At 59.6% G+C, this 27557-nt stretch overlaps 1 protein-coding gene and 1 long non-coding RNA gene across 2 annotated transcripts in view; one reads left to right on the top strand and one right to left on the bottom strand.

The window, feature by feature from the left end:
- The window catches only part of TDRD12 (tudor domain containing 12), a 77389-nt gene that overhangs the window by 12154 nt on the left and 37678 nt on the right, over nt 1–27557 (top strand). The window contains exons 7-15 of the mRNA XM_076055125.1: nt 48–290; nt 2140–2287; nt 7220–7347; nt 10578–10823; nt 13925–14053; nt 17302–17419; nt 20854–21005; nt 25064–25317; nt 26878–26968. Of these exons, the coding sequence (XP_075911240.1) occupies nt 48–290; nt 2140–2287; nt 7220–7347; nt 10578–10823; nt 13925–14053; nt 17302–17419; nt 20854–21005; nt 25064–25317; nt 26878–26968 (1509 nt within the window). The remainder of the gene's footprint in view (nt 1–47; nt 291–2139; nt 2288–7219; nt 7348–10577; nt 10824–13924; nt 14054–17301; nt 17420–20853; nt 21006–25063; nt 25318–26877; nt 26969–27557) is intronic.
- Nucleotides 17447–19935, bottom strand: LOC142906701 (uncharacterized). Its single transcript, XR_012930462.1, has 3 exons — nt 19281–19935; nt 18891–19204; nt 17447–17690 (listed from the first exon to the last, which is right to left on the bottom strand). It is a non-coding gene; the product is annotated as an uncharacterized LOC142906701 (long non-coding RNA).

Genomic DNA, 27557 nt, shown 5'->3' with positions numbered 1-27557 from the left:
GCTCGTCGCCGCGGTAACCGTGCGGCCCCGTTCCCCTGCCACCGCAGGCCCTGCTGAGGGCCGGCTTCGCGCAGCCCGATGCCCTGGCCGCTCGCTGCTGGGCGCCGGTTTTGGCCGGCGCCGACGTCGTCGCCGTGGCGGCCGCCGGCGCGGTCGCCGTGGCGACGGGCGCGGAGCCGGGCGGCGTGTGCCACCGCCTCCCCGCCGGGGCGGCGCTCGCCTACCTCCCGCCGCTCCTCGCGTGGCTCTGCAACCCCGGGGCCTACCGAGGGCTGCCCTTCGGCAACGGGGTGAGTGGGTGGGTGAGCGGGGGCCGCGGGCGAGCGGGTGAGGGACGTGTGGTTGGGTGGGTGAGGGGGTGAGGGGTGGGTGAGGGGGTGGGTGAGTGGTTGGGTGGGTGAGAGGGTGGGTGAGTGGGTGAGTGGGTGAGGGACGTGTGGGTGAGTGGTTGGGTGGGTGACGTGTGGGTGAGTGGTTGGGTGGGTGAGAGGGTGAGGGGTGGGTGAGTGGACGAGAGGGTGAGGGGTGGGTGAGTGGGTGAGGGACGTGTGGGTGAGTGGTTGGGTGGGTGAAAGGGTGAGGGGTGGGTGAGTGGGTGAGTGGGTGAGAGGTTGAGTGGGTGAGGGACGTGTGGGTGAGTGGTTGAGTGGGTGAGAGGGTGAGGGGTGGGTGAGTGGGTGAGTGGGTGAGAGGGTGAGTGGGTGAAGGACGTGTGGGTGAGTGGTTGAGTGGGTGAGAGGGTGAGGGGTGGGTGAGTGGGTGAGTGGGTGAGAGGGTGAGTGGGTGAAGGACGTGTGGGTGAGTGGTTGAGTGGGTGAGAGGGTGAGGGGTGGGTGAGTGGTTGAGTTGGTGAGTGGGTGAGGGACGGGTGGGTGAGTGGTTGAGTGGGTGAGAGGGTGAGGGGTGGGTGAGTGGGTGAGAGGGCGAGTGGGTGAGAGGGCGAGTGAGTGAGGGACGTGTGGGTGAGTGGTTGAGTGGGTGAGAGGGTGGAGCGAGTGGGTGACAGGCAGTTGAGAGGGTGAAGGGTGAGTGAGGGGTGGGTTAGAGGGTAGGTGGGTGAGGGACGTGTGACTTGTGGGTGAGTGGTTGAGTGGTTGAGGGGTGGGTGAGGAGTGGGTGAGTGGGTGAGAGGGTGAGGGGTGGGTGAGAGGGTAGGTGGGTGAGGGACGTGTGACGTGTGGGTGAGTGGTTGAGTGGTTGAGGGTTGGGTGAGGGGTGAGTGGGTGAGTGGGTGAGAGGGTGAGTGGGTGAGGGATGTGTGACGTGCGGGTGAGTGGGTGAGGGGTGGGTGAGTAGATGAGAGGGTGAGTGGATTAGAGGGTGAGATGGTGAGCGGATGAGAGGGTTGGCGAGGATGAGAGGGTGAGCGGGTCTGTGTATGTATCTCTGTGTATGTAACTGTGCATCTTGAGTGTGTCTGCATCTGCAGAACGTGTATCTACATATCTCTATCTATGTATCCTCTGTGTTTTTGTATCTACGTATCTCTGTGTATCTATGTATCTCTATGTATCGCTCTGTGTATCTCTCTATCTCTGCGCGTGTGTTTATGTATCTCTGTGTATCTACGTATCTCTGTGTATCTCTGCGTGTGTATCTCTGCGTGTGTATCTCTGTGTGTGTATCTCTCTGTGTATCTCTCTGTGTATCTGCGTGTGTATCTCTGCGTGTGTATCTCTGCGTGTGTATCTCTGCGTGTATCTCTGCGTGTATCTCCGTGTGTATCTCTCCGTGTGTATCTCTGCATGTGTATCTCTGTGTATCTCCGTGTGTATCTCTGCGTGTATCTCTGCGTGTATCTCTGTATCTCTGCGTGTGTATCTACGTATCTCTGTATCTCTGCGTGTGTTTCTCTGCGTGTGTATCTCTGCGTGTGTATCTCTGCGTGTGTATCTCTGCGTGTGTATCTCTGCGTGTGTATCTCTGCGTGTGTATCTCTGCGTGTGTATCTCTGCGTGTGTATCTCTGCGTGTGTATCTCTGCGTGTGTATCTCTGCGTGTGTATCTCTGCGTGTGTATCTCTGTGTATCTCTCCGTGTGTATCTCTCCGTGTGTATCTCTGCGTGTCTGTGTGTGTATCTCTGCGTGTGTATCTCTGTGTATCTCTGCGTGTGTATCTCTGCGTGTGTATCTCCATAGCCGCTGCTGCTCGTGCTGTGTGCCGGGTGGCGTTGCTGTCTCGGCGTCCACCACCAGCTGTCCTCCCTCCTCGCCGAGCTCAGTGGCCTGCGCTCCGCTCTGCTCTGCTCCGCCAACTCCTGCCCCGATGCCGCACTCCTGGCCGGAGGTGGGTCCCCTGCGGAGTCCTAGAGACCCCTAGAGACCCCTACAGACCCCTAGAAACCCCTACAGACCCCTAGAGACCCCTAGAGACCCCTAGAGACCCCTGCAGACCCCTAGAGACCCCTACAGACCCCTACAGACCCCTACAGACTCCTACAGACCCCTAGAGACCCCTACAGACCCCTACAGACCCCTAGAGACCCCTACAGACCCCTACAGACCCCTAGACCCCTGCAGACCCCTACAGACCCCTAGAGACCCCTGCAGACCCCTACACACCCCTACAGACCCCTACAGACTCTTACAGACTCTTACAGACCCCTAGAGACCCCTACACACTCCTACAGACCCCTACAGACCCCTACAGACCCCTACAGACCCCTACAGACTCCTACAGACTCTTACAGACTCTCTTACAGACTCCTACAGACTCCTACAGACTCTTACAGACCCCTACAGACCCCTGCAGACCCCTACAGACCCCTACACACCCCTACACACCCCTACACACCCCTACACAGGATCCACACCCCTACAGACCCCTACAGACCCCTACACACCCCTACAGACCCCTACAGAACCCTACACAGGATCCACACCCATAGAGACCCCTACACACCCCTAGGGACCTCTACACACCCCTACAGACTCCTACACAGGATCCACACCCGTACAGACCCCTACAGACCCCTACACAGGATCCACACCCCTACAGACCCCTACACACCCCTACACACCCCTACAGACCCCTACACACCCCTATAGACCCCTACACAGGATCCACACCCCTACAGACTCCTACAGATCCCTACAGACCCCTACAGACCCCTACAGACTCCTACACACCCCTACAGACCCCTACAGACCCCTACAGACCCCTACAGACTCCTACAGACCCCTACACACCCCTACAGACCCCTACACACCCCTACAGACCCCTACAGACCCCTACACACCCCTACAGACCCCTACAGACCCCTGCAGACCCCTACGCACTCCTACAGACCCCTACACAGGATCCACACCCCTACAGACCCCTACAGACTCCTACAGACCCCTACACACCCCTACAGACCCCTACACACCCCTATAGACCCCTACACAGGATCCACACCCCTACAGACTCCTACAGATCCCTACAGACCCCTACAGACCCCTACAGACTCCTACACACCCCTACAGACTCCTACAGACCCTTACAGACCCCTACAGACCCCTACAGACTCCTACAGACCCCTACACACCCCTACAGACCCCTACACACCCCTACAGACCCCTACAGACCCCTACACACCCCTACAGACCCCTACAGACCCCTGCAGACCCCTACGCACCCCTACAGACCCCTACACAGGATCCACACCCCTACAGACCCCTACAGACTCCGACAGACCCCTACACAGGATCCACACCCCTACAGACCCCTACAGACTCCTACAGACCCCTACACATCCCTACAGACCCCTACAGACACCTACAGACCCCTACAGGCCCCTACAGACCCCTACAGACCCCTACAGACCCCTGCAGACCCCTACAGACCCCTACAGACCCCTGCAGACCCCTACAGACCCCTGCAGACCCCTACACACCCCTACAGACCCCTACAGACCCCTGCAGACCCCTACAGACTCCTACAGACCCCTACAGACCCCTACACGCCCCTACAGACCCCTACACGCCCCTACAGACCCCTACAGACCCCTACAGACTCCTACACACCCCTACACACCCCTACAGACCCCTACACACCCCTACAGACCCCTACAGACCCCTACAGACCCCTACAGACTCTTACAGACTCCTACAGACCCCTACAGACCCCTGCACAACCCTACAGACCCCTACACACCCCAACACACCGCTACAGACCCCTACAGGCCCCTACACAGGATACACATCCCTACAGACCCCTACACACCCCTACAGACCCCTACAGACCCCTACACACCCCTACAGACCCCTACACACCCCTACACACCCCTACAGACCCCTACAGACCCCTGCACACCCCTACAGACCCCTACACACCCCTACACACCCCTACAGACCCCTACACACCCCTACAGACCCCTACACACCCCTGCAGACCCCTACAGAGGATCCACACCCCTACAGACCCTTACAGACCCCTACACACCCCTACAGACCCCTACAGACCCCTACACACCCCTCCAGACCCCTACACACCCCTACAGACCCCTACATACCCCTACAGACCCCTACACACCCCTACAGACTCCTACACACCCCTACACACCCCTGCAGACCCCTACAGAGGATCCACACCCCTACAGACTTCTACACACCCCTACACACCCCTACAGACCCCTAAAGACCCCTACAGACTCCTACACACCCCTACAGACCCCTACAGACCCCTACAGACCCCTACAGACCTCTACAGACCCCTACAGACCCCTACACACCCCTACACACCCCCTACAGACCCCTACACAGGATACACACCCCTACAGACCCCTACACACCCCTACAGACTCCTACAGACCCCTACAGACCCCTATAGACCCCTACACACCCCTACAGACCCCTACACACCCCTACACACCCCTACAGACCCCTACAGACCCATACACAGGATACACACCCCTACAGACCCCTACACACCCCTACAGACCCCTACAGACCCCTACAGACTCCTACAGACCCCTACAGACCCCTCCAGACCCCTACAGACCCCTACAGGCCCCTACAGACCCCTGTAGACCCCTACAGAGGATCCAGACCCCTACAGACCCCTACACACCCCTACAGACCCCTACACACCCCTAGAGACCCCTACACACCCCTACAGACCCCTACACACCCCTACAGACCCCTACACACCCCTACAGACCCCTACACACCCCTACACACCCCTGCAGACTCCTACAGAGGATCCACACCCCTACAGACCCCTACAGACTCCTACACACCCCTACAGACCCCTAGGGACCCCTACAGACCCCTACAGACCCCTACAGACTCCTACACACCCCTACAGACCCCTACACACCTCTACAGACCCCTACAGACCCCTACAGACCCCTACAGGCCCCTACACGCCCCTACAGACCCCTACACACCCCTACACAGGATCCACACCCCTACAGACCCCTACACACCCCTACAGACCCCTACACACCCCTACAGACCCCTACAGACCCCTACAGACCCCTACAGACCCCTACACGCCCCTACAGACTCCTACACACCCCTACAGACCCCTACAGACCCCTACAGACCCCTACAGACCCCTACACACCCCTACAGACCCCTACACACCCCTACACAGGATCCACACCCCGACAGACTCCTACACCCTCCTACATACCCCTACAGACCCCTACAGACCCCTACAGACCCCTACAGACCCCTACACGGGGTCCACACCCCTACAGGAGGATCCCAGATCACTACACAGGGAAGCTGTATATTGTTGTGTGAGTGTTGTGGCCGTGGTGGTTGTTGTGGTGGTTGTGGTGGCTGTTGGGTGTGTAGGCATGATGATGATGATGATTGTGGTAGTTGTTGTGGTGGTGTGGTGGTTGTTGTGGTGGTGTGGTGGTGGTTCTGGTGGTGGCCACCCCGGTTATTGGGTGTGTTGGCATGATGATGATGATGCTTGTGGTAGTTGTTGTGGTGGTGTGGTGGTGGTTGTTGTGGTGGTGGTTCTGGTGGTGGCCACCCCGGTTATTGGGTGTGTAGGCATGATGATGATGATGCTTGTGGTAGTTGTGGTGGTGTGGTGGTTGTTGTGGTGGTGTGGTGGTGGTTCTGGTGGTGGCGACCCCGGTTATTGGGTGTGTAGGCATGATGATGATGATGCTGCTTGTGGTAGTTGTGGTGGTGTTGTGGTGGTGGCCACCCCGGTTGTTGGGTGTGTAGGCATGATGATGATGATGCTTGTGGTAGTTGTTGTGGTGGTTGTAGTGGAGGCGGTGGTGGTGGTTGTTGTTGTGTTGGCGGTGGTGGCGGTTGTGGGGAGCGGCAGCGGTTAGCGCACTGCGCCACGAACCTGGCGACCCGGGTTCGATTCCCGCTCACGGCCAGCACCACCCCCAGTGACGATTATCTGAACCGGTCCCGGGCCTCCCCTAGGTCGACTCAGCCTCAAATGAGTACCTGGTGCGGTGTGGTAGTAAACATTGCCACTGGGGGAGAGACAAAGGCGGCCGGGCGTGGTGCTGGCCACCCCACCCCCTCGTGTGCCGTGCCGGCCTTCACAGGTGCTGCTCGCTAACAGCACTTGCCCCAACGGTCTGTTCGAGGCTACACGGGGGATCTTTGTCTTTGTAGGTGCTGCTCGCTAACAGCACTTGCCCCAACGGTCTGTTCGAGGCTACACGGGGGATCTTTGTCTTTGTAGGTGCTGCTCGCTAACAGCACTTGCCCCAACGGTCTGTTGAGGCTACACGGGGGATCTTTGTCTTTGTAGGTGCTGCTCGCTAACAGCACTTGCCCCAACAGTCTGTTCAGGCTACACGGGGGAACTTTGTCTTTGTAGGTGCTGCTCGCTAACAGCACTTGCCCCAACAGTCTGTTCAGGCTACACGGGGGATCTTTGTCTTTGTAGGTGCTGCTCGCTAACAGCACTTGCCCCAACAGTCTGTTGAGGCTACACGGGGGATCTTTGTCTTTGTAGGTGCTGCTCGCTAACAGCACTTGCCCCTACAGTCTGTTGAGGCTACACGGGGGATCTTTGTCTTTGTAGGTGCTGCTCGCTAACAGCACTTGCCCCTACAGTCTGTTGAGGCTACACGGGGGATCTTTGTCTTTGTAGGTGCTGCTCGCTAACAGCACTTGCCCCAACGGTCTGTTCGAGGCTACACGGGGGATCTTTGGCGGTTGTAGTGGTGGTGGCAACCCCGGTTGTTGGGTGTATAGACATGATGACGGTTGTGGTGGTGGTGGTGGTTGTTGTCGTGGTTGTTAGTGGAGGTGGTGGTGGCCACCCCAGACGCGTTGCTCTCTGCGATGTCACGGCGGTTGTTGCCAATGAACCGACTGTGCCACGTGGTGCTGCACGGCGCGGACAGCCTGGTCCTCAACCTCTCCGCGCAGGTGTCAACTCGCCACTCGCTCACCCACCAAACACTCCTCACCCAACTCCCTCACCAGCCGTTCATGCACCCACTTACCCATCCACTCATTCAGTCATTCATCCAACCACTGACACATCCACCCAGTCACCCACTCATTATTCATTCGCCCATCCACTCATTCAATCATCTATGCACCCACTTACCCATCCACGCAGTCAGCCACTCGTTGAAGCATCCACCCACTCAGCCACTCATTCAAGCATCCATCCACCCACTCATTCTTCCACCAACTTACCCATTCACCCACGACCCCACTCATTCATCCACCCACTTACCCATCCACTCATTCAGTCATTCATCCAACCACTGACACATCCACCCAGTCACCCACTCAATATTAATTCGCCCATCCACTCATTCAATCATCTATGCACCCACTTACCCATCCACGCAGTCAGCCACTCATTGAAGCATCCACCCACCCATTGAAGCATCCATCCACCCACTCATTCATCCACCAACTTACCCATTCACCCACGACCCCGCTCATTCATCCACCCACTTACCCATCCACTCATTCAGTCATTCATCCAACCACTGACACATCCACCCAGTCACCCACTCAATATTAATTCGCCCATCCACTCATTCAATCATCTATGCACCCACTTACCCATCCACGCAGTCAGCCACTCATTGAAGCATCCACCCACCCATTGAAGCATCCATCCACCCACTCATTCATCCACCAACTTACCCATTCACCCACGACCCCGCTCATTCATCCACCCACTTACCCATCCACTCATTCAGTCATTCATCCAACCACTGACACATCCACCCAGTCACCCACTCATTATTCATTCGCCCATCCACTCATTCAATCATCTATGCACCCACTTACCCATCCATGCAGTCAGCCACTCATTCAATCACCCACCCATCCACTCATTCAATCATCCACCCACTCATTCATTCCATCATCCATCCACCCACTCATTCAATCATCCATCCACCCACAAGCATCATCATCATCATCATGCCTACACACCCAACACCTGATGTCCCTGTCTCCCCATGTCTCACCTGATCTCACCCTGTCTCCCCGCATCTCCCCGTGTCTCACCTGATCTCTCTGTCTCCCCGCATCTCCCCGTGTCTCACCTGATCTCACCCTATCTCCCCGTGTCTCACCTGATCTCCCTGTCTCCCCGCATCTCCCCGCGTCTCACCTGATCTCACCCTGTCTCCCCGCATCTCCCCGTGTCTCACCTGATCTCACCCTGTCTCCCCGCATCTCCCCGTGTCTCATCTGATCTCACCCTGTCTCCCCGCATCTCCCCGTGTCTCACCTGATCTCACCCTGTCTCCCCGTGTATCCCCGTGACTCACCTGATCTCACCCTATCTCCCCGTGCCTCACCTGATCTCACCCTATCTCCCCGTGTCTCACCTGATCTCCCTGTCTCCCCGCATCTCCCCGTGTCTCACCTGATCTCACCCTGTCTCCCCGCATCTCCCCGTGTCTCACCTGATCTCTCCCTATCTTCCCGCGTCTCACCTGATCTCCCCGCATCTCCCCGTGTCTCACCTGATCTCACCCTATCTCCCCGCGTCTCACCTGATCTCCCCGCATCTCCCCGCATCTCCCCGTGTCTCACCTGATCTCACCCTTGTCTCCCCGCATCTCCCCGTGTCTCACCTGATCTCACCCTGTCTCCCCGCATCTCCCCGTGGCTCACCTGATCTCACCCTTGTGTCCCCGTGTCTCACCTGATCTCCCTGTCTCCCCTCATCTCCCCGTGTCTCACCTGATCTCACCCTTGTCTCCCCGCGTCTCCCCGTGTCTCACCTGATCTCACCCTATCTCCCCGTGTCTCACCTGATCTCACCTTGTCTCCCCGCGTCTCACCTGATCTCACCCTGTCTCCCCGCCATCTCCCCGCGTCTCACCTGATCTCACCTGATCTCACCCTGTCTCCCCGCGTCTCACCTGATCTCACCCTATCTCCCCGTGTCTCACCTGATCTCACCCTATCTCCCCGTGTCTCACCTGATCTCCCTGTCTCCCCGCATCTCCCCGTGTCTCACCTGATCTCCCTGTCTCCCTGCATCTCCCCGTGTCTCATCTCACCTGATCTCACCCTTGTCTCCCCGCATCTCCCCGTGACTCACCTGATCTCACCCTATCTCCCCGTGTCTCACCTGATCTCCCTGTCTCCCCGCATCTCCCCGTGTCTCACCTGATCTCACCCTTGTCTCCCCGCATCTCCCCGTGTCTCACCTGATCTCACCCTTGTCTCCCCGTGTCTCACCTGATCTCACCCTGTCTCCCCACATCTCCCCGTGTCTCACCTGATCTCCCTGTCTCCCTGCATCTCCCCGTGTCTCATCTCACCTGATCTCCCTGTCTCCCCGCATCTCCCCGTGTCTCACCTGATCTCACCCTATCTCACCTGATCTCCCTGTCTCCCCGCATCTCCCCGTGTCTCACCTGATCTCACCCTGTCTCACCTGATCTCCCTGTCTCCCCGCATCTCCCCGTGTCTCACCTGATCTCACCCTGTCTCACCTGATCTCCCTGTCTCCCCGCATCTCCCCGTGTCTCACCTGATCTCACCCTGTCTCACCTGATCTCCCTGTCTCCCCGCATCTCCCCGTGTCTCACCTGATCTCACCCTGTCTCACCTGATCTCACCCTGTCTCCCCGCATCTCCCCGTGTCTCACCTGATCTCACCCTATCTCCCCGCGTCTCACCTGATCTCACCGTCTCCCCGCATCTCCCCGTGTCTCCCCCTGTCTCCCCCTCGTCTCCCCGTGTCTCACCTGATCTCCCCGTGTCTCACCTGATCTCACCCTAGCTCCCCGCGTCTCACCTGATCTCACCCTGTCTCCCCGCATCTCCCCGTGTCTCACCTGATCTCACCCTATCTCCCCGCGTCTCACCTGATCTCACCGTCTCCCCGCATCTCCCCGTGTCTCACCTGATCTCACCCTAGCTCCCCGTGTCTCACCTGATCTCACCCTGTCTCCCCGCATCTCCCCGCGTCTCACCTGATCCTCACCCTGTCTCCCCGTGTCTCACCTGATCTCACCGTCTCCCTGTGTCTCATCTCACCTGATCCTCACCCTGTCTCCCTGTGTCTCACCTGATCTCACCGTCTCCCTGTGTCTCATCTCACCTGATCTCACCTGATCCTCACCCCCTGTCTCCCCGTGTCTCCCCTCCTCATCCCCCCCCCTACGTAGACGGGCGAGGTGGTTCGTGCCTTCCGCGAGGCGGTGTTGGCGCGTGTGGAGGGCTCCCCCTCCTCCTCCTCCCCCTCCCCCTCCCCCTCCCCCTCCTCCTCCCCCTCGCCCCCGCCACAGTCCCTGCTGGTGCTGTGCGCCCGTTGGACGCCGGCGCTGCTGCCGCTGGCTCACGCCCTCAGCACCGACCGCTGCGTCCTGCTGCGAGGGGGCATCGAGGCGGCTGTCTACGGGGGGGTGCGCCACGTGAGCCCCCACCTCCACCCCACCACCTACACCTCTACCACCACCTCCCACCTCCACCTCCACCTCTACCACCCCACCTCACCCACCTACACCCCCCCCCCCACCTCCACCCCCCACCTACACCTCCACCCGCCACCACCTCCCACCGCCCACCGCCACCTCCCACCACCTCCACCACCACCTCCACCTCACCCACCTCCACCCCCCACCTACACCTCCACCACCACCTCCACCACCACCACCACCTCCACCCCCCACCTACACCTCCACCACCACCTCCACCACCACCACCACCTCCACCCCCCACCTACACCTCCACCACCACCTCCACCCACCACCACCACCTCCACCCCTCCACCTACACCTCCACCACCACCTCCACCCACCACCTACACCTCCACCCCTCCACCTACACCTCCACCACCACCTCCACCCACCACCACCACCTCCACCCCTCCACCTACACCTCCACCACCACCTCCACCCACCACCTACACCTCCACCCCTCCACCTACACCTCCACCCCCCACCTACACCTCCACCCCCCACCTACACCTCCACCCCCCCACCTACACCTCCACCCCCCACCTACACCTCTACCACCACCTCCACCCCCCACCTACACCTCCACCCCCCACCTCCACCCCCCACCACCATCCCACCACCACCCCCCCCCACCTCCACCTCTACCACCCCCACCTCACCCACCTACACCCCCCACCTACACCCCCCACCTCCACCCGCCACCACCTCCCACCACCCACCTACACCTCCACCCCCCACCTCCACCCCTCCACCTACACCTCCACCCCCCACCTACACCTCTACCACCACCACCACCTCCACCACCACCTCCACCCCCCACCTCCACCCCCCACCACCTCCCACCTCCACCCCCACCCCCCACCTCCACCCCCCACCACCCCCACCTCCACCCCCACCTCCACCACCACCACCACCACCTCCACCCGCCACCACCTCCCACCGCCCACCACCTCCCACCGCCGCCACCCCCACCTCCACCTCTCCCACCTACACCCCCCACCTCCACCCCCCACCTCCACCGCCCCCCACCACCACCACCTCCACCCCCCACCTCCACCCCCCACCACCACCTCCACCACCACCACCACCTCCACCCCCCACCTACACCTCTACCACCACCTCCACCCCCCACCTACACCTCCACCCCCCACCTCCACCTCTACCACCACCTCCACCCGCCACCTCCACCACCCCCCACCACCTCCCACCTCCACCCCCACCACCACCTCCACCACCACCTCCACCACCACCCCCCACCTCCACCACCACCTCCACCTCCACCCCCCACCACCACCTCCACCCGCCACCTACACCTCCACCCCTCCACCTACACCACCACCACCTCCACCCCCCACCTCCACCCCCCACCACCCCCACCTCCACCACCACCTCCACCCCCCCACCCCCACCTCCACCCCTCCACCTACACCTCCACCCCCACCTCCACCTCCACCCCCCACCTCCACCTCTACCACCACCTACACCACCACCTCCGCCACCCCCACCTCACCCACCTACACCCCCCCCACCTCCACCCCCCACCTCCACCCCCCACCTCCACCCCCACACCCCCACCTCCACACCCCCACACCCCCACCTCCAATCCCCCACCTCCACCACCACCTCCCACCGCCCACCGCCGCCACCCCCACCTCACCCACCTACACCCCCCCCCCCACCTCCACCCCCCACCTCCACCCCCCCACCACCGCCCACTGCCCCCACCTCCACCTCACCCACCTCCACCACCCCCCACCTCCACACCCACACCCCCCACCTCCACACCCCCCACCTCCACCCCCACACCCCCACACGACCTCCTGTGCACCAGGCGAGGTAGTCAACATCTCCACTGGGGGAGAGAGAGAGACACGCAAACTCCAAATGTACAGCAGGCGTCAGGGTCCGTGAGAGAACCCACGACCTCCTGCGTACCGGGCAAGGTAGTCAACATCTCCTGCGTACCAGGCGAGGTAGTCAACATCTCCTAGCCACTGTGGTGTCAGAGTCTGGGATCGAACCCACGACCTCCTGCGTACCAGGCGAGGTAGTCAACATCTCCACTGGGGGAGAGAGAGAGACACGCAAACTCCAAATGTACAGCAGGCGTCAGGGTCCGTGAGAGAACCCACGACCTCCTGCGTACCAGGCGAGGTAGTCAACATCTCCTGCGTACCAGGCGAGGTAGTCAACATCTCCTAGCCACTGTGGTGTCAGGGTCTGGGATCGAACCCACGACCTCCTGCGTACCAGGCGAGGTAGTCAACATCTCCACTGGGAGAGAGAGAGAGACACACGCAAACTCCACATATACAGCAGGCGTCAGGGTCGGCGAGAGAACTCACGACCTCCTGCGTACCGGGCGAGGTAGTCAACATCTCCTGCGTGCCAGGCGAGGTAGTCAACATCTCCTAGCCACCGTGGTGTCAGGGTCTGGGATCGAACCTACGACCTCCTGCGTACCAGGCAAGGTAGTCAACATCTCCACGGGGGGAGAGAGAGAGAGACGCAAACTCCAAATGTACAGCAGGCGTCAGGGTCCGCGAGAGAACCCACGACCTCCTGCGCACCAGGCGAGGTAGTCAACATCTCATGCGTACCAGGCGAGGTAGTCAACATCTCCACTGGGGGAGAGAGAGACACGCAAACTCCAAGTATACAGCAGGCGTCAGGGTCCGGGAGAGAACTCATGACCTCCTGCGTCTCCTCCCTGTGTCTCCGTGTGTCTCTCTGTGTCTCCGTGTGTCTCTCTGTGTCTCCGTGTGTCTCTCTGTGTCTCCGTGTGTCTCCGTTCTCCTTGTGTCTCTGTGTGTCTTCTCCCTGTGTCTTTGTGTCTCCTCCCTGTGTCTCCTCCCTGTGTCTCCGTGTGTCTCTCTGTGTCTCCGTGTGTCTCCGTTCTCCTTGTGTCTCTGTGTGTCTTCCCCCTGTGTCTTTGTGTCTCCTCCCTGTGTCTCCGTGTGTCTCTCTGTGTCTCCGTGTGTCTCCGTTCTCCTTGTGTCTCTGTGTGTCTCCTCCCTGTGTCTCCTCCCTGTGTCTCCTCCGTGCGTCTCCTCCAGATTGTCCACGTGTGCAGAGCTGGTCAGGTTATCTTCACACTGCTCACCCTGTTGGGTCCGGACTCGGAACAACGTCGCAAGATTGTGGTCTTCGTCAAGTCGGAGACGCACGTAGAGCAACTTCACGCGGTGTGTCACCGCGTCTCCCCGCGTGTCTCCCTGCGTGTCCCAGTGTCTCCCCCGTGTGTACCCGTGTCTCCCCTTGTCTCTCCGTGTCTCCCCGTGTCTCCCCCGTGTGTACCCGTGTCTCCCCTTGTCTCTCCGTGTCTCCCCCGTGTGTACCCGTGTCTCCCCGCGTGTCTCCCATGCGTGTCTTCGCGTCTCCCCCGTGTGTACCCGTGTCTCCCCTTGTCTCTCCGTGTCTCCCCGTGTCTCCCCCGTGTGTACCCGCGTGTCTCCCATGCGTGTCCCCGTGTCTCCCCCGTGTGTACCCGTGTGTCCCCGCGTCTCCCCGCGTGTCTCCTATGCGTGTCTTCGTGTCTCCCCCGTGTGTACCCGTGTCTCCCCTTGTCTCTCCGTGTCTCCCCGTGTCTCCCCCCTGTGTACCTGTGTGTCCCCGCGTCCCCTCGCGTGTCTCCCCTGCGTGTCCCAGTGTCTCTCCCGTGTGTACCCGTGTCTCCCCGTGTCTCCCCCGTGTGTACCCGCGTGTCTCCCTGCGTGTCTCCCCTGCGTGTCCCCGTGTCTCCCCCGTGTGTACCCGTGTCTCCCCTTGTCTCTCCGTGTCTCCCCGTGTCTCCCCCGTGTGTACCTGTGTGTCCCCGCGTCCCCTCGCGTGTCTCCCCTGCGTGTCCCAGTGTCTCTCCCGTGTGTACCCGTGTCTCCCCGTGTCTCCCCCGTGTGTACCCGCGTGTCTCCCTGCGTGTCTCCCCTGCGTGTCCCCGTGTCTCCCCCGTGTGTACCCGTGTCTCCCCTTGTCTCTCCGTGTCTCCCCGTGTCTCCCCCGTGTGTACCCGTGTCTCCCTTGCCTCTCCGTGTCTCCCCGTGTCTCCCCCGTGTGTACCCGTGTCTCCCCTTGTCTCTCCGTGTCTCCCCCGTGTGTACCCGTGTCTCCCCGCGTGTCTCCCATGCGTGTCCCCGTGTCTCCCCCGTGTGTCCCCGTGTCTCCCCTTGTCTCTCCGTGTCTCCCGTGTCTCCCCCGTGTGTACCCGTGTCTCCCTTGTCTCTCCGTGTCTCCCCCGTGTGTACCCGTGTCTCCCCGCGTGTCTCCCCATGCGTGTCCCCGTGTCTCCCCCGTGTGTCCCCGTGTCTCCCTTGTCTCTCCGTGTCTCCCCGTGTCTCCCTGCGTGTGCCCGTGTCTCCCCCGTGTATACCCGTGTCTCCCCGCGTGTCTCCCATGCGTGTCTTCGTGTCTCCCCCGTGTGTACCCGTGTCTCCCCTTGTCTCTCCGTGTCTCCCCGTGTCTCCCCCGTGTGTACCCGCGTGTCTCCTGCGTGTGCCCGTGTCTCCCCGTGTCTCCCGCGTGTGTACCTGTGTGTCCCCGCGTCTCCTCGCGTGTCTCCCATGCGTGTCCCCGCGTCTCCCCGTGTGTACCCGTGTCTCCCCTTGTCTCTCCGTGTCTCCTCCGTGTGTACCTGTGTGTACCCGCGTGTCTCCCCTTGTCTTCCCGTGTCTCCCCCGTGTGCACCTGTGTGTCCCTGCGTCTCCCGCGTGTCTCCCATGCGTGTCTTCGCATCTCCCCCGTGTGTACCCGTGTCTCCCCTGCGTGTCCCCGTGTCTCCCCGTGTGTATCCGTGTCTCCCCTTGTCTCCCCGTGTTGTCCCCCGTGTGTGTGGGGACCGCCGGCGACCCGGGGTTCGATTCCCGCTCACGGCCAACACCACCACCAAGTGACGATTATCTGAACCGGGTCCTGGGCCTCCCCTAGGTCGACTCGGCTCAAAATGAGTCCCTTGTGCGGCGTGCAGTAAACATCGCCACTGGGGGAGAGACAAAGGCGGCCGGGCGTGGCACTGGCCACCCACACTCCCTCGTGTTGCGTTCCGGCCTTAATAGGTGCTCGCTAACGGCACTTGCCCCTACAGTTTGTCAAGGCTACACGGGGGATCTTTGTCCACGTGTTCTCGTACGGGATTCCACTGTGTCTCCCCGTGTCTCTGTCCCTGTGTCTCTGTCCCCGTGTCTCTGTCACCGTGTCTTCTTGAGTCTCCCTGTGTCTTTCCCCGTGTCTCTGTCCCCTTGACTGTCCCCATGTCTCCCGTGTCTCTGTCCCCATGTCTCCCCGTGTCTCTGTCCCCGTGTCTCTGTCCCCGGTGTCTCTGTCCCCGTGTCTCTGTCACCGTGTCTCCTTGAGTCTCCCTGTGTCTTTTCCCGTGTCTCTGTCCCCTTGACTCTGTCCCCGTGTCTCCCCGTGTCTCTGTCCCCGTGTCTCCCCCGTGTCTCTGTCACCGTGTCTCCTTGAGTCTCCCTGTGTCTTTCCCCGTGTCTCTGTCCCCGTGTCTCTGTCCCCGTGTCTCCCCGTGTCTCTGTCCCTGTGTCTCTGTCCCCATATCTCCCCGTGTCTCTGTCCCCGTGTCTCCTTGAGTCTCCCTGTGTCTTTCCCCGTGTCTCTGTCCCCGTGTCTCCCCGTGTCTCTGTCCCCGTGTCTCCCCGTGTCTCTGTCACCGTGTCTCCTTGAGTCTCCCTGTGTTTTTCCCCGTGTCTCTGTCCCCTTGTCTCTGTCTCCATGTCTCCACGTGTCTCTGTCCCCTTGTCTCTGTCCCCATGTCTCCCTCTGTCTCTGTCCCCGTGTCTCCCCGTGTCTCTGTCCCCGTGTCTCTGTCCCCATGTCTCCCCGTGTCTCTGTCCCCGTGTCTCTGTCCCCGTGTCTCTGTCCCCATGTCTCCCCATGTCTCTGTCCCCGTGTCTCTGTCCCCGTGTCTCCCCGTGTCTCTTGTCACCGTGTCTCCTTGAGTCTCCCTGTGTTTTTCCCTGTGTCTCTGTCCCCTTGTCTCTGTCTCCATGTCTCCCTGTGTCTCTGTCCCCGTGTCTCTGTCCCCGTGTCTCTGTCCCCTCTCCCGTGTCTCCCCGTGTCTCTGTCCCGTGTCTCTGTCCCATGTCTCCCCGTGTCTCTGTCCCCATGTCTCCCCGTGTCTCTGTCCCCATGTCTCTGTCCCCGTGTCTCTGTCCCCATGTCTCCCCGTGTCTCTGTCCCCGTGTCTCTGTCCCCGTGTCTCCCCGTGTCTCTGTCCCCGTGTCTCTGTCCCCGTGTCTCCCCCGTGTCTCTGTCCCCGTGTCTCCCCGTGTCTCTGTCACCGTGTCTCCTTGAGTCTCCCTGTGTCTTTCCCCGTGTCTCTGTCCCCTTGTCTCTGTCTCCATGTCTCCCCGTGTCTCTGTCCCCGTGTCTCTGTCCCCGTGTCTCCCCGTGTCTCTGTCCCCGTGTCTCCCCCGCGTCTCTGTAGATGTTGATGCAGGGCGGCTGTTTGTCGCTGGGCTGCACGGTACCCAATCCGGAGGTGGTGGATGCCGTGCGTCGCAAGTGGGACATGCACGGAGACCTCCAGCATCCGCGTGTCCTCGGTGAGACACGGCGGGCGGAGACACGGCGGGCGGAGACACGCTTGCTGCTGTATATGTGCAGTCTGCGTCTCTCTCATCATCATCATCACGGTGGCTAGGAGATGTTGACTACCTCGCCTGGTCTACAGGAGGTCTATGTGGAGTCTGCGTCTCTCTCATCATCATCATCACGGTGGCTAGGAGATGTTGACTACCTCGCCTGGTACACAGGAGGTCTATGTGGAGTCTGTGTCTCTCATCATCATCACGGTGGCTATGAGATGTTGACTACCTCGCCTGGTACACAGGAGGTCTATGTGGAGTCTGTGTCTCTCATCATCACGGTGGCTATGAGATGTTGACTACCTCGCCTGGTACACAGGAGGTCGTGGGTTCCGCTCCCGACCCTGACGCCCGCTGTACATTTGGAATTTGCGGTGTCTCTCATCATCATCTTCACGGTGGCAAGGAGATGTTGACTACCTCGCCTGGTACACAGGAGGTCGCGGGTTCGCTCCCGACCCTGACGCCCGCTGTACATTTGGAATTTGCGGTGTCTCTCATCATCATCTTCACGGTGGCAAGGAGATGTTGACTACCTCGCCTGGTACACAGGAGGTCTATGTGGAGTCTGTCTCTCTCTCATCATCATCACGGTGGTTATGAGATGTTGACTACCTCGCCTGGTCTACAGGAGGTCTATGTGGAGTCTGTGTCTCTCTCATCATCTTCACGGTGGCAAGGAGATGTTGACTACCTCGCCTGGTACACAGGAGGTCTATGTGCAGTCTGCGTCTCTCTCATCATCATCACGGTGGCTAGGAGATGTTGACTACCTCGCCTGGTACACAGGAGGTCGTGGGTTCGCTCCCGACCCTAACGCCCGCTGTACATTTGGAGTTTGCGGTGTCTCTCTCATCATCATCACGGTGGCTATGAGATGTTGACTACCTCGCCTGGTGTACAGGAGGTCTATGTGGAGTCTGTGTCTCTCATCATCATCTTCACGGTGGCAAGGAGATGTTGACTACCTCGCCTGGTCTACAGGAGGTCGTGGGTTTGATCCCGACCCTGAAACCTGATGTATATTTTGAGTTTGCGGTGTCTCATCATCATCATCATCACGGTGGCTAGGAGATGTTGACTACCTCGCCTGGTACACAGGAGGTCGTGGGTTCGCTCCCGACCCTGACGCCCGCTCTACATTTGGAGTTTGCGGTGTCTCATCATCATCACGGTGGCTATGAGATGTTGACTACCTCGCCTGGTACACAGGAGGTCTATGTGGAGTCCGTGTCTCTCTCATCATGACGGTGGCTAGGAGATGTTGACTACCTCGCCTGGTACACAGGAGGTCTATGTGGAGTCTGTGTCTCTCTCTCATCATCATCACGGTGGCTATGAGATGTTGACTACCTCGCCTGGTACACAGGAGGTCTATGTGGAGTCTGTGTCTCTCTCATCATCACGGTGGCTATGAGATGTTGACTACCTCGCCTGGTCTACAGGAGGTCTATGTGGAGTCTGTGTCTCTCTCTCATCATCATCACGGTGGCTATGAGATGTTGACTACCTCGCCTGGTACACAGGAGGTCTATGTGGAGTCCGTGTCTCTCTCATCATGACGGTGGCTAGGAGATGTTGACTACCTCGCCTGGTATACAGGAGGTCTATGTGGAGTCTGTGTCTCTCTCATCATGACGGTGGCTATGATATGTTGACTACCTCGCCTGGTACACAGGAGGTCTATGTGGAGTCTGTGTCTCTCTCTCATCATCATCACGGTGGCTATGAGATGTTGACTACCTCGCCTGGTACACAGGAGGTCTATGTGGAGTCTGTGTCTCTCTCATCATCACGGTGGCTATGAGATGTTGACTACCTCGCCTGGTCTACAGGAGGTCTATGTGGAGTCTGTGTCTCTCTCTCATCATCATCACGGTGGCTATGAGATGTTGACTACCTCGCCTGGTACACAGGAGGTCTATGTGGAGTCTGTGTCTCTCTCATCATCACGGTGGCTAGGAGATGTTGACTACCTCGCCTGGTCTACAGGAGGTCTATGTGGAGTCTGTGTCTCTCATCATCATCACGGTGGCTATGAGATGTTGACTACCTCGCCTGGTCTACAGGAGGTCTATGTGGAGTCTGTGTCTCTCTCATCATCATCACGGTGGCTATGAGATGTTAACTACCTCGCCTGGTCTACAGGAGGTCTATGTGGAGTCTGTGTCTCTCTCATCATCACGGTGGCTATGAGATGTTGACTACCTCGCCCGGTCTACAGGAGGTCTATGTGGAGTCTGTGTCTCTCTCATCATCACGGTGGCTATGAGATGTTGACTACCTCGCCTGGTATACAGGAGGTCTATGTGGAGTCTGTGTCTCTCATCATCATCACGGTGGCTATGAGATGTTAACTACCTCGCCTGGTATACAGGAGGTCTATGTGGAGTCTGTGTCTCTCTCATCATCCCGGTGGCTATGAGATGTTGACTACCTCGCCTGGTACACAGGAGGTCTATGTGGAGTCTGTGTCTCTCTCATCATCCCGGTGGCTATGAGATGTTGACTACCTCGCCTGGTACACAGGAGGTATATGTGGAGTCTGTGTCTCTCTCTCATCATCATCACGGTGGCTATGAGATGTTGACTACCTCGCCTGGTCTACAGGAGGTCTATGTGGAGTCTGTGTCTCTCATCATCATCACGGTGGCTATGAGATGTTAACTACCTCGCCTGGTATACAGGAGGTCTATGTGGAGTCTGTGTCTCTCTCATCATCACGGTGGCTAGGAGATGTTGACTACCTCGCTTGGTCTACAGGAGGTCTATGTGGAGTCTGTGTCTCTCTCATCATCACCACGGTGGCTATGAGATGTTGACTACCTCGCCTGGTCTACAGGAGGTCTATGTGGAGTCTGTGTCTCTCATCATCATCACGGTGGCTATGAGATGTTAACTACCTCGCCTGGTATACAGGAGGTCTATGTGGAGTCTGTGTCTCTCTCATCATCACGGTGGCTATGAGATGTTGACTACCTCGCTTGGTCTACAGGAGGTCTATGTGGAGTCTGTGTCTCTCTCATCATCACCACGGTGGCTATGAGATGTTGACTACCTCGCCTGGTCTACAGGAGGTCTATGTGGAGTCTGTGTCTCTCATCATCATCACGGTGGCTATGAGATGTTAACTACCTCGCCTGGTATACAGGAGGTCTATGTGGAGTCTGTCTCTCTCTCATCATCACAGTGGCTATGAGATGTTGACTACCTCGCCTGGTCTACAGGAGGTCTATGTGGAGTCTGTGTCTCTCTCTCTCATCATCACGGTGGCTATGAGATGTTGACTACCTCGCCTGGTACACAGGAGGTCTATGTGGAGTCTGTGTCTCTCTCATCATCACGGTGGCTATGAGATGTTGACTACCTCGCCTGGTGTCCTGGCTGAGCAGTGACCACGGACGCGTGCGCTCGCCTGCTGGACGTGGACGACGCCACCTGCATCGTCCACTACCACTTCCCAGAGTCCCCTGCGGTGCTGGGCGCGCGCCTCTGCTGCCTCCGGCGCTCCTTCGGCCATCCCCTGCAACCCGAGGCACGGCCTGCCCGCCCGCTCGCTCGCCCGCTCACCCGCTCACCCGCTCACCCGCTCGCTCGCTCGCCCGCTCACCCGCTCGCCCGCTCGCTCACCCGTCCACTCGCTTGCTCAATCGCTCGCTCGCTCGCTCGCCCGGTCGCTCGCTCAGTCGCTCGCGCTTTCGCTCGCACGCTCGCTCGCTCGCTCACCCAACCGCTTGCTCGCCCACGCGCTCGCTCGCACCCTTGCTTGCCCACTCGCTCACCCACTCGTCCGCTCACTTGCTCGCTCACCGCCTTGCTCGCTTGATCACTCACCCGCTCGCTCAACGACTCACTCACTCGCTCACCTGCTTGCTCACCCACTCGCTCACCCACTCGCTCACCCACTCACCCACCTGCTCGCACACACCCACCCACTCAACTCACCCACTCGCTCAACGACTCACCCGCTCGCTCACCCGCTCGCTCACCCATTCGCTCACCCACTCGCTTACTTGCTCACTCACTCGCTCACCCACTCGCTTACTTGCATGTTCGCCTGCTCTCACCCACCTGCTCTCTCACCTACCCGCTCACCGACTCATTCACTCACCCACTCACTCGCTCGCTCGCCCACCCACTCACTCACTCACCCACCTGCTCGCCCACACTCACCCACCCACTCAACTCACCCACCCACCTCCTGACCCACCCCACCTGCCCCACACACTCGCTCGTCCACACTCACCCATTCAATTCGCCCACACTCAATCACCCACCCACCCGTTCGCTCACCCACACTCACTCACCCACACTCACACACCCACCCGCTCCGCCCACCCGCTCACCCACACTCACCCACACCCCCTCACCCAAACTCACTCGCCCACACTCACCCACCCACTCAACTCACCCACACTCACTCACTCATCCACTCAACTCGCCCACATTCGCCCACAGCCCTCATTCACCCACCCAATCAACTCGCCCACACTCACTCACCCACTCAACTCGCCCACACTCACTCACCCACCCAATCAACTCGCCCACACTCACCCACCCAATCAACTCGCCCACACTTACCCACTCGACTCGCTCACCCACACTCACTCAACTCGCCCACACTCACTCACCCACCCAATCAACTCGCCCACACTCACTCACCCACACTCACTCACCCACACTCACTCACCCACACTCACTCACCCACCCAATCAAGTCGCCCACACTCACCCGCCCCACCCACTTGCTGACCCACACTCACTCACCCACACTCACCCACACTCACCCACACTCAACTCACCCACACTCACTCACCCACACTCACCCACACTCACCCACCCACACTCACTCACCCACACTCACCCACACTCACCCACACTCAACTCACCCACACTCACTCACCCACACTCACCCACCCACACTCACTCACCCACACTCACTCACCCACACTCACCCACATTCAACTCACCCACACTCACTCACCCACACTCACCCACAATCACCCACCCACACTCACTCACCCACACTCACTCACCCACACTCACCCACACTCAACTCACCCACACTCACTCACCCACACTCACCCACACTCAACTCACCCACACTCACCCACACTCACCCACACTCACCCACCCACACTCACTCACCCACACTCAACTCACCCACACTCACTCACCCACACTCACCCACATTCAACTCATCCACACTCACCCACACTCACTCGCCCACACTCAACTCACCCACACTCACCCACACTCACCCACCCACACTCACTCACCCACACTCACCCACACTCAACTCACCCACACTCACTCACCCACACTCACCCACACTCACCCACCCACACTCACTCACCCACACTCACCCACACTCAACTCACCCACACTCACTCACCCACACTCGCCCACATTCAACTCATCCACACTCACCCACACTCACTCACCCACACTCACTCACCCACACTCACCCCCACTCACCCACACTCAACTCACCCACCCACTCAACTCACCCACGCTCGCTCACCCACACTCACCCACCCACACTCACCCACACTCACTCACCCACACTCACCCACACTCACTCACCCACACTCACCCATACTCACTCACACTCAACTCACCCACACTCAACTCACCCACCCACTCAACTCACCCACACTCAACTCACCCACACTCAACTCACCCACACTCAACTCACCCACACTCACCCACACTCAACTCACCCACACCCACACTCAACTCACCCACACTCAACTCACCCACACCCACCCACACTCAACTCACCCACACTCACCCACACTCAACTCACCCACACTCACCCACACTCAACTCACCCACACTCACCCACACTCAACTCACCCACACTCACCCACACTCACCCACACTCAACTCACCCACAGCCACCCACACTCAACTCACCCACACTCAACTCACCCACACTCACCCACACTCACCCACACTCACCCACACCCACCCACACTCAACTCACCCACACTCACTCACTCACCCACACTCACTCACTCACTCACCCACACTCACCCACACTCAACTCACCCACTCACTCACCCACCCACACTCACCCACACTCACTCACACTCAACCCACCCACACTCAACTCACCCACACTCACCCACACTCAACTCACCCACACTCACCCACACTCAACTCACCCACACTCACCCACACTCACCCACACAACTCACCCACACCCACCCACACTCAACTCACCCACACCCACCCACACTCAACTCACCCACACTCAACTCACCCACACTCACCCACACTCACTCACTCACTCACCCACACTCACCCACACTCAACTCACCCACACTCACTCACCCACCCACACTCACCCACACTCACTCACACTCAACCCACCCACACTCAACTCACCCACACTCACCCACACTCAACTCACCCACACTCACCCACACTCAACTCACCCACACTCACCCACACTCACCCACACTCAACTCACCCACACCCACCCACACTCAACTCACCCACACCCACCCACACTCAACTCACCCACACTCAACTCACCCACACTCACCCACACTCACTCACTCACTCACCCACACTCACCCACACTCAACTCACCCACACTCACTCACCCACCCACACTCACCCACACTCACTCACACTCAACCCACCCACACTCAACTCACCCACACTCACCCACACTCAACTCACCCACACTCACCCACACTCAACTCACCCACACTCACCCACACTCACCCACACTCAACTCACCCAAACCCACCCACACTCAACTCACCCACACTCAACTCACCCACACTCACCCACACTCACCCACACCCACACTCAACTCACCCACACTCACTCATTCACCCACACTCACCCACACTCACTCACTCACTCACCCACACTCACCCACACTCAACTCACCCACACTCACTCACCCACCCACACTCACCCACACTCACTCACCTCACACTCAACCACCCACACTCAACTCACCCACACTCACTCACACTCAGCTCACCCACACTCACTCAACTCACCCCACACTCACCCACACTCAACCCACCCACACTCACTCACACTCAGCTCACCCACACTCACTCACACTCAACCCACCCACACTCAACTCACCCACACTCACCCACACTCACCCACACTCACTCACCCACACTCACCCACACACACTCAACTCACCCACACTCACCCACACTCACTCACCCACACTCACCCACACTCACTCACTCACTCACCCACACTCACCCACACTCACTCACTCACTCACCCACACTCACCCACACTCAACTCACCCACACTCACTCACCCACCCACACTCACCCACGCTCAACTCACCCACACTCACCCACCCACCCACACTCACTCACTCACCCACACTCACCCACACTCACTCACTCACTCACCCACACTCACCCACACTCAACTCACCCACACTCACTCACCCACCCACACTCACCCACGCTCAACTCACCCACACTCACCCACACTCAACTCACCCACACTCACCCACACTCACCCACACTCACCCACACTCACCCACACTCACCCATACTCAACTCACCCACACTCACTCACCACCACCACCCGCCCCCTTCCGCGCCAGGCTCCGCGCGGCGGCGACGTCACTGCGAGGTCGCCGGTGCCCCCCGCCGCCACCGCCGGCCCCTCCTCCGTGACGCTGGCGGTGAAGGGCGCCGGCGTGCGGGCGGCGCTGCCCCTGCTGGCGCTGCTGGAGCGCACCGGCTCACCGGTGCCCGCCGAGATGCGCCGAGCCGCGGGCCGCGAGCGTGCCCGCAGGGAGCGCCGGAGGGCGTCTCGCCCACTCTGCCCCAGCCTCGCCAGGGTGGGCGCTTGCGGGTGAGCGGGCGGGTGGGTGGGTGGGTGGGTGAGCGACGGGGTGGGTGGGTGAGCGGCCGGGCGGGTGGGTGGGTGAGCGACGGGGTGGGTGGGTGGGTGAGCGACCGGGTGGGTGGGTGAGCGACCGGGTGGGTGGGTGAGCGACCGGGTGGGTGGGTGAGCGACCGGGCGGGTGGGTGAGAGACCGGGTGGGTGGGTGGGTGAGCGACCGGGTGGGTGGGTGAGCGACCGGGTGGGTGGGTGAGAGACCGGGTGGGTGGGTGGGTGAGCGACCGGGTGGGTGGGTGAGCGACCGGGTGGGTGGGTGAGAGACCGGGCGGGTGGGTGAGCGACCGGGTGGGTGGGTGGTTGAGCGACCGGGTGGGTGGGTGGGTGAGCGACCAGGTGGGTGGGTGGGTGGGTGAGCGACTGGGCGGGTGTGTCTCTGTATGGGTCTCTGTGTATCTCTGTGCGTCTCTACTGGTCTCTGTGTGTCTGTGTATATATGGGTCTCTGTGTTTCTCTACGTGTCTCTGTGTATATATGGGTCTCTGTGTATCTCTGTGTGTTTCTCTACGGGTCTCTGTGTGTCTCTGTGTATGTATGGGTCTCTGTGTGTCTACGTGTCTCTGTGTGTCTCGGTGTATATATGGGTCTCTGTGTGTCTCTGTGTGTCTCTGTGTGTCTCTACGGGTCTCTCTGTGTCTCGGTGTATGTATGGGTCTCTGTGTGTCTCTGTGTGTCTCTGTGTGTCTCTACGTGTCTCTGTGTGTCTCGGTGTATATATGGGTCTCTGTGTGTCTCTGTGTGTCTCTGTGTGTCTCTACGTGTCTCTGTGTATCTCTGTGTGTCTCTACGTGTCTCTGTGTGTCTCGGTGTATATATGGGTCTCTGTGTGTCTCTGTGTGTCTCTGTGTGTCTCTGTGTGTCTCTACGGGTCTCTCTGTGTCTCGGTGTATGTATGGGTCTCTGTGTGTCTCTGTGTCTCTACGTGTCTCTGTGTGTCTCGGTGTATATATGGGTCTCTGTGTGTCTCTGTGTGTCTCTGTGTGTCTCTACGGGTCTCTGTGTGTCTCGGTGTATGTATGGGTCTCTGTGTGTCTCTGTGTGTCTCTACATGTCTCTGTGTGTCTCTACGTGTCTCTACGTGTCTGTGTATCTCTGTGTGTCGCTACAGGTTTCTGTGTGTCTCTGTGTATATATGGGTCTCTGTGTGTCTCTACGGGTCTCTGTGTGTCTCTACGTGTCTCTGTGTATCTCTGTGTGTCTCTACGGGTCTCTGTGTGTCTCCGTGTATATATGGGTCTCTGTGTGTCTCTACGGGTCTCTGTGTGTCTCTGTGTGTCTCTACGTGTCTCTGTGTGTCTCTACGTGTCTCTACGTGTCTCTTTGTATCTCTGTGTGTCTCTACGGGTCTCTGTGTGTCTCTGTGTATGTATGGGTCTCTGTGTATCTCTGTGTGTCACTACGGGTCTCTGTGTATTTCTGTGTGTTACTATACGTGTCTCTGTGTGTCACTATACGTGTCTCTGTGTGTCTCGGTGTATGTATGGGTCTCTGTGTGTCTCTCTGTGTCTGTAGGCAGGAGCGACTCTGTCAGTGGCGACACATTCTCTACGGAGGGCGGCACTTCACTCGGTCAGCAACCCTACCAGCTGGCACTCGCGTCACGGTGAGGCCTGCTCACCACTCACTCGCTCACCACTCACTCGCTCACCACTCACTCACTCACCACTCACTCGCTCACCCGCTCACTCGCTCACCGCTCACTCGCTCACCGCTCACTCGCTCACCGCTCACTCGCTCACCGCTCACTCGCTCCCCTGCTCACTCGCTCACCGCTCACTCGCTCACCGCTCACTCGCTCACCGCTCACTCGCTCACTCGCTCACCGCTCACTTGCTCACCGCTCACTCGCTCGCCGCTCGCCGCTCACTCGCTCACCGCTCACTCGCTCACCGCTCACTCGCTCACTCGCTCACCGCTCACTCGCTCACCGCTCACTCGCTCGCCACTCACTCGCTCGCCACTCACTCGCTCATGGCTCACTCGCTCACCGCTCGCTCGCTCACCGCTCGCTCGCTCACCGCTCACCCGCTCACTCGCTCACTGCTCACTCGCTCACCGCTCACTCGCTCACCGCTCACTCGCTCACCGCTCAATCGCTCACTCGCTCACTCGCTCACCGCTCACTCGCTGACTCGCTCACCGCTCACCGCTCACTCGCTCACCCGCTCACTCGCTCACCCGCTCACTCGCTC

This window comes from Petromyzon marinus, chromosome 69 (assembly GCF_048934315.1).
Source record: "Petromyzon marinus isolate PM22_M1 ecotype Great Lakes invasive population chromosome 69, UKy_Petmar_22M1.pri1.0, whole genome shotgun sequence".
NCBI lineage: Eukaryota > Metazoa > Chordata > Hyperoartia > Petromyzontiformes > Petromyzontidae > Petromyzon > Petromyzon marinus.
This window is presented reverse-complemented; position numbering and strand designations above follow the sequence as displayed.